At 32.1% G+C, this 12,816-nt stretch overlaps 1 protein-coding gene across 2 annotated transcripts; it reads right to left on the reverse strand.

The window, feature by feature from the left end:
• Positions 1-2,109: 2,109 nt before the first annotated feature.
• Positions 2,110-11,875, reverse strand: LOC109798675 (synaptotagmin-2). 2 transcript variants are annotated; one of them, XM_020359026.3, is made up of 12 exons: positions 11,549-11,871; positions 11,374-11,472; positions 11,235-11,285; positions 11,016-11,139; positions 8,763-8,881; positions 8,572-8,673; positions 7,516-7,590; positions 6,002-6,078; positions 5,659-5,905; positions 5,228-5,578; positions 4,546-4,674; positions 2,110-2,465 (listed from the first exon to the last, which is right to left on the reverse strand). In XM_020359026.3, exons 1-12 carry the CDS (start codon positions 11,657-11,659, stop codon positions 2,331-2,333), a joined length of 1,620 nt encoding a protein of 539 aa, XP_020214615.1. In that variant the 5' UTR covers positions 11,660-11,871; the 3' UTR covers positions 2,110-2,330. The 2 variants fall into 2 exon arrangements, with proteins under 2 accessions (XP_020214615.1, XP_082918041.1); XM_083061915.1 differs by lacking the exon at positions 2,110-2,465 and having other exon boundaries at positions 4,615-4,778; positions 11,549-11,875.
• Between the last annotated feature and the right edge of the window lie 941 nt (positions 11,876-12,816).

The following is a 12,816-nucleotide window of genomic DNA, read 5'->3' on the forward strand; positions in this document are numbered from 1 at the left end:
CTGAAAGTGTGGTTACATATTTTCGAATTTTTAAGTTTCAACACGGTAATAAAGGGGGTCTTTTTGCAGAAGTTTGTTAGAGACAAACAAGCACGCTAATAACGTCTATTTTTCTATTCAAGTTTCCCAATCTATAGTCAGGACTCAAGCTGTGAATATAAAGTATAAACTAAGAAAGCTTAACCGTTTTTCTAGTTTAACTTTCGTGTTGTTAAAAAATTAGTATATTTATTATTTGATATCTAAAGACTTATTAATGTATTTATTAACGATGTAAACCACTAGTAAACTATCGATTTTATCAAGTAAGGAGTCTAAATCACTTTATTGAAATAAGTTTCGTGAGTTCGTGTAAATTTAATTCCAACAATATACCATTGATTTATCAAAAAAAAAATTAATATTTTTTTGTAATTAACTCATTATAATAAACTTTCTAACAACTTCTATTAACTTAAATCAAATAAGTCATTAGGATTACAAGCAAAACAATCGAGTAATTTAAACAATTTAAACTTCATTATTATATATTATTATATGAAGAGGGTTATAATAATATATTATCATATATTATTATATTTTAAATTGATTCATTTAACATGAAATATTTTATTTTTTTTAGTCTGACCTAAATCAATTTTAGGTGGATCAGGTTGATCTACGGATTACTATTCATTTTAATGGTTCTAATTTTTATATAGATAATAGATTAAACAATCTATTTTTTAAATATAAATCATAAATTGTATAAAAAAAAAAAGCATATTCGATCTAAACTTTTATACGTTCAAAATATTTGCGCAAAATTAATATTAATATTTTGTAAGGTATGTACCAATATAATTAAAATTTAATAAAATAAAATGCAGAACTATTTGCCAATGTCCCATACACTTTCGGACGTAAAACTAGTGTACTTTTGAAGAAAATGGGTGTGTAGTACGAAAATTTTGGTGTGAAATTTTTACAAACGAGACTGCTTGTGTGTTTGTGATCAGTTACATAAGTTAAAAAGAAAAAGAAAAAAAAATGAAATTGAGGAATTATCGTCAAAACAATTTCCAACGGAAATGATTAATAGTATGAATGGAAGCCGCTAGGATCCGTTGATGATACCTTAACTTGTAAAACTGAATTTTTCCAAACCAGCATGATGGGTTGCTTAGGATTTTTTTGGAATCTCACGAGTCTCAAAGTACTCAAAAATAGCAAAAGTTACTTCATTTCATAGTAGCAAGGAAATTGCATAATAAATGATAGCACTGGAAAATAATGATATTAAAAAAATATAGGTTAAAATATTTTAATCCTATTTTTAATTACTATAATTTAAAATAGATATTTTTAATTTCTATAATTATTTTTTCAATTCTTAATTTATGATCAATTTTCTAGTCCTTATATTTATAATTTTTTAATTCTTATATTCATTATCATCGATTTATTTTTTCTCAATGATGTCTATTTTTTACATGATATTAGTTTTCAATTTGTGAAAGTTCAAAAAAAAAATATATCTCAACAATAATTATTATAGATGAAAGTACAAAAAAGACATAAAATATTAAAAAATCTAATTTAGAATAATTTCTACAAAATAAATTTGACATCAAATATACAAAATTTAATACATTTATATTATAATGCAGTACGAAAGAGATGATATTATATAAAAATAATAATAATAACAACAATTAAAAAAAAATTAAACATCTACAATATTGAAACTAAAAATATTTATCTTAAACTATAAAGATTAAAAAAAATTAAAAATATAAATATAAGAACTAAAAATATTTATTTCAAATTATAAAAACTAAAGATAATTTTTTTAAAAAAATATAAATATAAGAACTAAAAATGTTTATGTCAAACTATGAGAAGTAAAAATTAAAAAAGTAAAAATATAAGAACTAAAAGTTTTTAATTAAAAATATAAAATAAAAATAAAAACAGGGGGCACCGATCAACAGACCAAATTGAAGGGCTGGTTGAGGTGGGGGAATGTTGCATCACCTTCTGATTTAGTTCTGATTATGGTTCAAGCTGAAAGCTGGATAAGCATCATATAGGTCGTCTTTAACCGTACCAAATAAATGTAAATGCATATAATCCAAGCCAAATCATATCTATGCTTTTGCTATTTCAAACATTTTTATCACAAACATGTACATGATTGACAAATAAAACCAATATATCTCACGAGAAGAATACAAGAAATACCCTTCTCACGATTTCCTTACACTCGATGGAAGACAATTTTAAAAGAAGGGAAGGGGGGAGGGAAAAAGGAAACAGAAGTACACATCGATGGAAAATTAAATCATCATTCATGCTTCCGAGGTTCTCCACTGCAACTCTATCTGGAGGCGACCATTCTTGGAGTCAATAAGATGATACTTCTCGTTAATTCTTTTGTTGGCGACAACATCCCCAAGATTGATGTCGATATAACCCAATGATTCCTAATGCAGCATGGAGCAGCAGATAATAAAACTCGATCATATCAAGTAACATCAAAGGAAAAGAAAAGAAAAAAAAAAACGTTGGGCTTAATTTCAGGACAAAGCAGTGAAAGCACTGATGTCTGAAAAGAACATATTTGTGCAAGCCAGGAATCATCAAGTGTTTAAATAATATTGCAATGCGCGAGCATATAAATTTGTATTTTAGAATCATCCCTCAACATACATTGTAGCTAAATTATATAAAAATTAAAACTCTTTAACTTCGTGATATGTGATTTACTTTCTTTGCTTCCAAATAAAACAATCCACATCCTAAATATATAAGCAAATCCCACCTATTAAGCTTTAGGGATGGCAAAATAGACCCAGACCTTGCGGGCATCCACAAAAATATCCTCATGCGAGACGGATAAATATTTGTTAATATGAAGATGGATACGAGACGGGTATATATCAACAAAATTTAGTGGGTGTGGATGACGGTTCGAATAAAATGGTACCCAACTCGTGCCACCCTACAGTTATATATATATATATATATATATATATATATATATATATAATATTATTATTATTATTATTTTAGATCCAATATACAAGTTGAAGTTGTTGAAGTACTTTTTTCTTAAGTGTTATGGTAGCTCATCTTCAATTGAAATTAATATCAAAAAATCATTATACTCATTGTTTAAAGAGTATCAAACTAGAGCTAAGGGAATAATAGAAAGTTCAACTTCACGAGTAAATGTCAATGAGTCAAACTTGGATAGTTTAAATATTAACAATTTTCGTAGTGATTATGACTCATTTATGAATGATACAATTGAAACCCAAACAAAGTTTGAAATAAAACACTACTTAGAAGAAAAAGTTTTGTCTAGGAGTACTACTTTTGACATTCTTAGATGGTAGAAAACAAGTGGGATCAAGTATCCAATTTTGCAAAAAATTACTGAAGATGTTTTTGGTAATCTCAATTTCAATCGTAACTTCAAAATTTGCATTCAGCACAAGAGGTAGATTTTTGAGTCCTCGTTGTTCTAGGATTAATGAATTTACCCTGTAGACACTTAAGTGTGTAAAAAGTTGGTTGAAATACAAGCAACAAGATAATAAATAGTTAAAATTTGTTTATTTAATAAAAGTTGTTTTTATTTTTTATGTAGTTTTTATTGATATTAATGGGACCAAATCAACATATAAACTTAAAAGACAAATGTTTGCAAAAATATGGAGATGATTTTGATGATGAGGTCAAATATCTACATATTTGTTTTTTAAAATTTATAATATATAATTTAATCTATAATTTTAATCTAACTAATTTCTGTATAATTTTTTTTTATGAGTCTTGAAGAATATTATTAACACATGACCATGATGTTGAAAGTTTAATAATAATTTTTATTATATTGATTTTTTAAAAGTTTATTTACAAGAACTGAATGCTGTGTAATATTTATTTATAAAATTTGTTATATTATATTTTTGTAATGCTAAAAACCTGACAAATTAATATTATGTTTGTTTGTGAAATGTTATCTCTTCATTGATTTATTTACTTTATACATAAGTAAAATGCGAGTCACAGTTACGGGTATGGGTACACAGGTATCCAGCGGGTACGAGGATGGGGATTAAAATTACTATCAACATGGATATGAGGCTGTGTACGAGTACTGTTTTTAAACACGGGTATGGGAACAGATACTATATGACCCTATCCAGACCCTACCTATTGTCATCTCTATTGAGCTTCTATTAAAATCCTGTGAGCAAGTTGCGCATGAAAATACCTAAAGCTAAAGGCACTTGTGTATAATTCAGCCTACATTTTTATATTAGGAGTTGGAGTCACTAAATGTTTGGGAAACTCTCATTTTTAAAGCCAAGTGTTGTCATCAAGAAAACAAAGAAAAAAGCTAAAGTGCTTTAACTCTTTTCAACAATTTGAGGCTTTCCTTGTCTAAGGCTAACTTTTGCACAAGACTAGGGGTTAGTTTCTACAATGTAAAATCATATTAATAACAACGCATTACATAATTAAAAAACAGTGGAGTTGCTATGGACTATCTACCTTTTGGTGGAGCAGGTTTCGTGACGAAGTGCTGACAACCTCCACATGTAATCTATCATTGGTGGGAGGCTCCTCCACCGTAAAATGGAATTCGTCTTCCCATCTTGGATCTCTGTTCTTTTTAATGCGCTGTAATTGTAACCACGGTATCATCAGCATTCCATACAAAACCAATTTCAATCTGAATGTAATGTACATGTATGACCCCAATCTTTTGTCTCTGGCATCAGCATCTACATCCCACTATCTGGCATCAGCATCTACATCCCACTATCTTCTTTTTTTCTAGTTTGTGGTATATTAATATAAAAAAATTTGATGGATTTGTTACTTCAGTCAAGACATGAAAATTTCACGAGATCAAACCAACCATGTCATTATACAACAGTTGTTTTGGCAACATAGTAAACTAACAAACCAATACTATATGCAGGGTAGAATGGTTAAACTACAATTTGTTTGATTAAAAAATCCATTGGAGATTTCCCAAACTTCTTATGTAGCATCAATTAGTTGAGTGCAAAGAATTCCATAAACTAATTGAAGCATATTAAACCCCAGCTTGTAAAGAGGCTTTTCCCTATCTCCCAGAGGAAGGGCTAGGGAGCATGCTATTTTATTTATTCCAGATAATCCAGAAGAAAGAAAAAGTAATATGCAAGTATTTCCTGGGATTCTGTACCTTAGTTTTTTTCTCCTCCCCTCTGAAAATAAGGCGTACATGTGGATTAGTGTGATACTTTCCTTCAACATCTTGAGCTTCATGGACTATAACTACAAGCAAACCTCCACCAGCTGGAGTACCTTCTGGAGCTTTTGGAACTGTCTGTGTCTCTTCAAACCCCTTGCCCAAATCCTCCTCCTTGAAGGGTTTATATGTCAATTCTACAACAATCTGCCCTCGTGACTTCTCATTTTGGACATCATTGGGATCCATATTTTTTAGGAGATCAAGAGTGAAACGTTTAGGCTCTTCGGGGGAAACTTCTTTTAAAGGAATCACATTCATACCCATCTTGTCATGCTTCCCAACCTAAGCAAAGATACAAAAACAACATTTAGTTGAGATATCATAAGAAAATAGAAAAAACACTCACAGTTCAACAAGTTTACCTGCTCCCAGTCATAAACATTAATCTCTAAAACCTGGGATTCTGGATCTTTAACAACCATATTGAATTCTTCATTCCATTCAGGATTTAAGTTCTTGTGCTTCACAGTAGTCTTTTTCGATGGCAATTTATCCTCAGAAAGCTTTAGCTTCACATAAGGATCGGATGCACCAAGAAGATCTTTCTTCTTTAACTTCATTGCATGCAGAACCTTTACATGTAAAATTCCAACGGGCCTCTTCAAGGCTCTAAGATTCCCAATTATATTCACAAGAAAGAAAGAAAAAAAAAAGTTAATATACCATTATATTTTGATAAATATTTATAGAAATGAAGAAACATACTTTGACATATCTAATATTGGAACCTCCAAGGTTTTGGGCCAAAGATACATGTTTGCAACTTGATCTTTGATAAGCTCCTGAAAACAATACTCTTTAAATTAGTTTAAAAGCGGGGAATATTTTAATAAACCAAAACTAGCTTAGAAGTTAGAACAATAACAAAAACATGGATATGTTTAAAAGGCATAGACCACAAGTGCACACCATGAACTAAAGAATACATGACATATGTTCTATACATTGTTTTTTATTTTTTAGATCCAGGAGTGGTCTCAGGGGTGTTCCCACTGACGGAAGTCATGAGACTAATCTCGCAAAGAAGTAGAGTCCCAATTAAGGGGCAACTCCTCTACCCATAAGTATTGCTTAATTCATATAGTGAAGGATCAAACCCCTATCACGTGCTTAAAAGGCCCAAGTTACTAGTCACTTTTGGGTGTGCTATGCTTAATATTACCACCACTTTTCTGTGTACACTCTAATCCATAATAATAAAACTTTATACAATAAAGTAGCAAAATCGAGAGAATGGAAGGCATTTAAGAATCAAGATGGCTGATGACCATAAAAAACTTCATTGAATGTATGTGTCCAATCAAATGATATTTCTACAACTAGCAAATGTATGAGTATGGGATGAGATTTCAATTATACCAGAGAAGAAAATGTCCAAACTAAAGGCTAGCTTTCAATCATAAAAGGTAACAGCACCCAACTACCCCATTGGACCACTTTAACCAAGAAGACCTAATTATACCCTCAATGAACTGTAAAATAGCACCTAACAAGCCCACAAACCATTCAACTTCAGACCTCTACTGTTAGGAACCAAGAATTGGGAAAGAGAGAGAAAAGAAAGATTTTATTGAATAGGATCAAAAGATCACAAAATAGGAGAGAATGTTTTCTCCGGGGTTTCCCCATCACAAAGAATTTCTCCTTTCACAAAGAGCCGAAGCTATATCTACAAATGAAAATATATGAATGTCCCCCCTCTACCAAGTAACCTCCTATTTATAGATGTGATGGGTCTAGCCCATGATATCCTTCTAACTAATAACTACTCTATTTCCCTTTATTCTATATCCTAACATCTACACTACATATCGTATTACTTTGTGTTCACATCAAACATTATATCACAAGCCAGTTCAATTACTAACTCAAGATCTTATTTCCTTTAGCAACCAAATTTCTATCTGTCATGAGCAAACACAACTCCAGCTTGATGCAAGAAATTGTTCTGTGATAATTTTTCCATCATTCTGCAAGCAAGATGTTTTCTGCCAAACAAATAAACGAGCTGGGAATATCACTCATTTCAAAATAAAACCTACTTGTGCAAACAATTGTTCATTTCTACCATGGTGAGGTTGTCTACTATGCGGGCAGTGACCCTCTCTAGCTTAAAGAGTGGAAAACAAATGTAAGCAACTATAGACCTCAAAAATTAACCATTTGATAGGAGAAAGGGGGAAAGCAAATAAACAGACAAAAAAGATACCAACTTATACCTGAACAATCCTATAGATGCCCGGAATAGACATAAGATCAGCCCCTATGAGCTTTAGTCCAAAGTCAACATGTGGCTGCAAGATAATGTACACCAAAAATGGAGGGAAGATAAGTACCATATATAAAATAATCACAAGTGGATATCAATCTTGGCCGGGTGGAAAACAATACTAGAGTTTCCTCGAACATTCAAAATAAAATCAAATAAAAATTTAATTATGTATAAGTGAGAAGAAAAATGTTAGAATTTCAGCATCATCAAGATTATCATAAAATGGCAATAATAACTCCATATATCATCACCATAAGCATCAACTAAAATATAACTGCAATCAGAAATCATTTAAGTGTGGAAGAAACCCACCCAAAAAATAAAAACAACTGAGTCACAATTATATTTGAAGTTGCTAAACTAATAATAAGGGAGGAAAACAAGTTATTTGAACATGATCCCCTTGTCGACAACAGCTGAAAGCTTGATAATTGATCATCACTAAAATAGTCCTAAAATCTCTCAAAATATTTTGGAAGTCACCTTGACCCTCTCATTTAGGTTTCGTCAGATAAGGGATCCGTGAATGTGATTTCCAGTAGTTATCCTTAATACATGTCTAGTATTCCTAAAAAGTAAAAACAATGACTGATCATTCTTAAAACTGTCAAGACAATATGAAGACAAAATAGCAATTCAAATGAGCGTGCAACAAAAGAAGACAGAGAGATATATCCTGAATTTAAGCATTTTCAATATGAAGACCGTGCATTGTATCTGCACATAAGTAGGTCAAATTGAAAGACCTATCCCAGTCCCTCCTTCCCAATAAGAATAGAATCCAATCATCCAGCCAGGGGTTTCAGTTTTTATCAAGGTTACTTAATTCCAACTAGAAACCACTCCTCCGGTGACAGAATATGCTCTCAAATATAGCTACAAATACAATTGACAACAACAATGAAAACACCAACAAATACTCTACTTATAGTGTCCTTCATTACAGGTTCAAGTGTGTATGCAAAGTAGGTGGGGGGAAGTAATACACCCAACAATCACAAACCTTTTCCATGAGAGAGACATATATGTTGGCAAAGCAAGGAAAGCTAGGAACCAAAGGCTTCAAAGTAATACGAGGCAAAAGGAAAACTTGCAAATCCACAACCTGAAAAGACATGGGAGCTCTCAGAGCGAAGGGAAAAATATTTATCAATCCCCTCTCTACCCACAAGTGCACAAACACAATAAAGTTACCTGCACAGTTGCTTTCAACCCAAAGGCCTTAACAGAAATAGTGACATTAGGATTTCCAGCCCATTTTACAGAAGGCTCCATAATTAACTCCTTCTCATCAGTCACATAAACCTTCATTCCTATGAATGTGCATTTAACAAAAGAAGTATTAGGAATATTCATATGACATAACAAGCAAGTTAGCAAGACATAAATCAATTATAACATAGAATAGCAAAGAAATCGAATAACCCTTTGTTATAGAGATGTAGACATAAGTAATCTTTAAGAATTCAACAATTAACTCACACATAAGAAGTGTAAAACCCAAAAGAGGATCTTATGGTGAAATGCATCACATAAATTCATAATACATCAAGTTTCCTTCAATTTCTAAACTTTTTCATTTAAGTTCAAGGAAAGTACAAACTCAATTTCAAACCTTGAATTTAAGGGTCTATTTGGTTCGAAGGAGGGGAAGGGAGGGGAGAGATTTTAATGTAGGAGAGGGAAAAGAAGGGGTTAGAAGTTGTGTTTGGTTCATAGGAAAGGAGGTAGTTTTTTACCTGTTTGGTTCACAACGAGAAGGGAGAGATTTTAAAAACTAATTTATCTTTATATTCTTGTAGTTTTAAATCAAAAAACATAAGTAAGGATGTTTAAACATTATACTGAAGATGTTTTAAATCCCCTCTCCTTCCCTCCAAATCCACGCGACATTGGAGAGAAATTAAAATTAGATGAAGATGAGTTTTCTCCTTCTCGCACAGCATAATTTGTTCTTTGTTTCAGTACCTATTCATCACAGTGACACTTCCATTGCATTATCTTTGAAGTTCAAACAAAGTGATAAAGTTTTCAGCAATGGAGGTTCTGGCCACAAAATAGAGAAGCCAATACTTGTTCTACCACCTCTCAATAGTGCTACATATCGGCAATGGTTTTCATCATGCTCCATGTATTACAAGTTTGAAGTCATTCCAAACTTATTTGACACTATTGTTCAGGTAAATTGTAGTTCCGTGATCACTGCCAATTTTTTTTGACTTTTCATGGTTATTCACTGGCAAGTCAAGAAAGGGAGTCAACTAGCAAGTCAAGAAAGGGAGTCAACCCTCTTGCGGAGACTCTGGAATGACAGCTTGTGATTGTTGTGTTCACCATTGAAAGCTTCTTTTGGTCCTTCCTTCAGTCTTTCCGCTGGCTACATTTTTGACCCCGGCGGAACACTCACGAATCTGGTGTGGGGCCATTGGAACATAGAAAGGATTTCACCGTTTCAATGTGGTTGACAATAATCAGGTGTTGCAAGCATATCACAAGGCTTCTTGTACCTTCTACGACGGGCCCTCATATTCGGTTTATCCTATTGGATTGTGTTCAAACCAATAATGGATGTTTTAGGCCTCAACAATATTTAGTTTAGTATTTCTAAAAAAAAATAGTTAGGTATGATCGCATGTCAACATTGGATTTCTATATTTTTTCTTTAAGTTTGGGCTTTGTTTAACGGTGTATGTTTGTTTGTTTGTTTCAAGCTAGCTAAGCTTACCATTGCTAGCTTGAGTGGGGGTATTAGAGTATACAATTAGTTAGCTTGTTATGAAGTTTGTTACATCCAACAAACTCTATAAATAAGTATAATTGTAATTCATTTGTTTCATCTTTTGATTAATATGAAATATTCAGAGAATTATGACCTCTATCCTTCCCAACCTCTGATTTCCAACACTCCAACCAAACAACACTATGTAATAGAGGAGTATTGATTTATGACCAACAAAACGCATGATACTAGAGTTGCTCAGAGGCAAACAAGCCATATGAGAAGATTTCCTGTGCAAATTACTCTTTCTCTAACATCGTCCGATTAACTTTTTCTAATAGTCTGCTTCCTATCCCAAAAAGGCATTACTATGGTACCAACAGCAATGTCTAAAAATAGTGATATTTTATAAACAATAGAAAGAAATGCTAGTGACACACTCTCTAGTATTGAGAGAAATATATTAGAAATCACAATTTTATGTGAGTTTCACTTCTTATTTGATGACTCACCGGTGATTTTGTAGTTTCCAGTGAAATTTAACAAATATTAGAAAGTGTGTTAAAAGAAATGCATTAGAGTGTTGTTAACACTCATCAACAATAGAATAGAAAACCCATGAAAATGGCTAAAACTGTTTATACAATATCGGCATCACACCAAGTAACCGTGAAGACAACTACAAGGCTTCTATCCAGGAATGCATCATGTCCGGATGAACTACTAACCTTGAAAAGTTGGCGGCAGAGACCCCAGTGTGAGTGTTTCAAACTCGACCGAATCAATTTTATATTTAGGAATCTGCTCAGCGATAATGGGTTTTGCAATGTTCCTCGCAGTCTTGCAAATTGCCTAAATAAATTAAAAACATCTCTATGGTCAAAAAAGGAAAATCAAAAAGGCTAAGTGTTAATCGAATATAGTTAAAGCATATCAAAACCACAAACCTTATCAAGATACGGCCACATATATTCTAAAAACCTGTTCAGCCAGTCAAGCTTGAGAAAAAGTCCAAACAGGTTAGTTCAGTAGTGAAATCCCAAAGCCAAAAATGAAAACGAGCATAGTAATTGGATAGCTAGATACCCGATCAAAGTCCGGATTCTTTATCCAGAGTGGTATCTCCGGAAACATTTGTTGCAAAGTCTCTTGGTCGTGCTCCACCAGTGGCTTGATTTCAGGATCCTGTCCAGCCACAATAAACAGTTAAAGTCAAAGACGAAGACAATGCTCCACGCGACACGCATACATGCATACATACCTCAACATTGGTGGGTTGAAAGTAGATAAAGAGAAAATAGCCGGCCACAAGACCAATCGAAATCCCAACCCCAAATCCGAAAAACCCCAAAATGGTACTGAAGAAACCCATCTCAACTCGATCTCTCAGCTACACCCAATCCAGATCGCGATTTGTCTTCACTACTTCATTCCTACTCAGTTAGTGTAAACAAATGTTGCTAGAGATCGATTGTTTTTAAAAATTTAGATGAAAAAAAAAGGGAGAAAAAATCGTTAGAGTTTTTGTCCTTATACTCAAAGTGGGACACGTTATTGAAACGGTGGAAGACCAAGGGAGAAGCAATTGAACGGACGCAGAAAGCAAGGAATCCATTATTAAATTTAAAATATAATCGTACACGTGGCGTGCATGGAAAGTTGTCGGTATGGGTTTCAGCCAGATCACCTAATGGTGACCGTCATCGCTCATACACGACACTTGGCTAGTTTCCATATGAAATGAGACAAAATATTATCTTTTTATCACACTTTTTGGGATCAAATAATATTAATACTTTTATCATATTTAAACATGTTTTTTTTTTTTTATAAAAATAGGTTTAAAACGTGGAAAGATCAAAAGTTGGAAAATAAAGTATCTGTGAACGTGTGATAAAATAAATTAACCTTTTTTATTTTAAGTGAAAAAAAAAAATTACAGCATTGACCTTTCTCCATTTTTTCTTGCGTTTCAAAATGCAAAAGGTTGTAGCGGTATGATAAACTACTTTGACGTGGCCGTTGGTAGCTAGGTATTGCAACTACGATTCAGCACCTTGACCAGTTGACACTATACATTGTGCTTCGTATCATCAAGCACAGAAGAAACAGAACAACTTATAACATCACTAAAACTTTAATACCAAATTCGAATATGAAATTCAACTTTACAAAACTTAACTTATAAAATGAAATTCATGTTTTATTTATATATTAATTTAATCATATTATTGGTCGATTTAAAAGTTTTAACATATTTTTTATTTATATATATTAATTTAATTATACTATTGGTTGATTTAAAATATTTAACATATTTTTTTTCAAATCAATACAAAAATGAATGTACTTAAAGTTCATTTGTAATCAAATTAAAAATTATTGTTAATAGATTAAATAGTTTTTTATATACTAAAATTGTAAAAAAAAAAAATCAAAGATTTAATCGACTAAATTTTATGCATCGTTTTCAAAAGTTTAACTTTCAATTGATTATGTTAGTTTTTATAAACGATTGAAACTTTTTAT

The sequence above is a fragment of the Cajanus cajan genome, chromosome 8, assembly GCF_000230855.2.
Source record: "Cajanus cajan strain Asha chromosome 8, NIPB_CcT2T_4, whole genome shotgun sequence".
In the NCBI taxonomy this organism is placed as follows: Eukaryota; Viridiplantae; Streptophyta; class Magnoliopsida; order Fabales; family Fabaceae; genus Cajanus; species Cajanus cajan.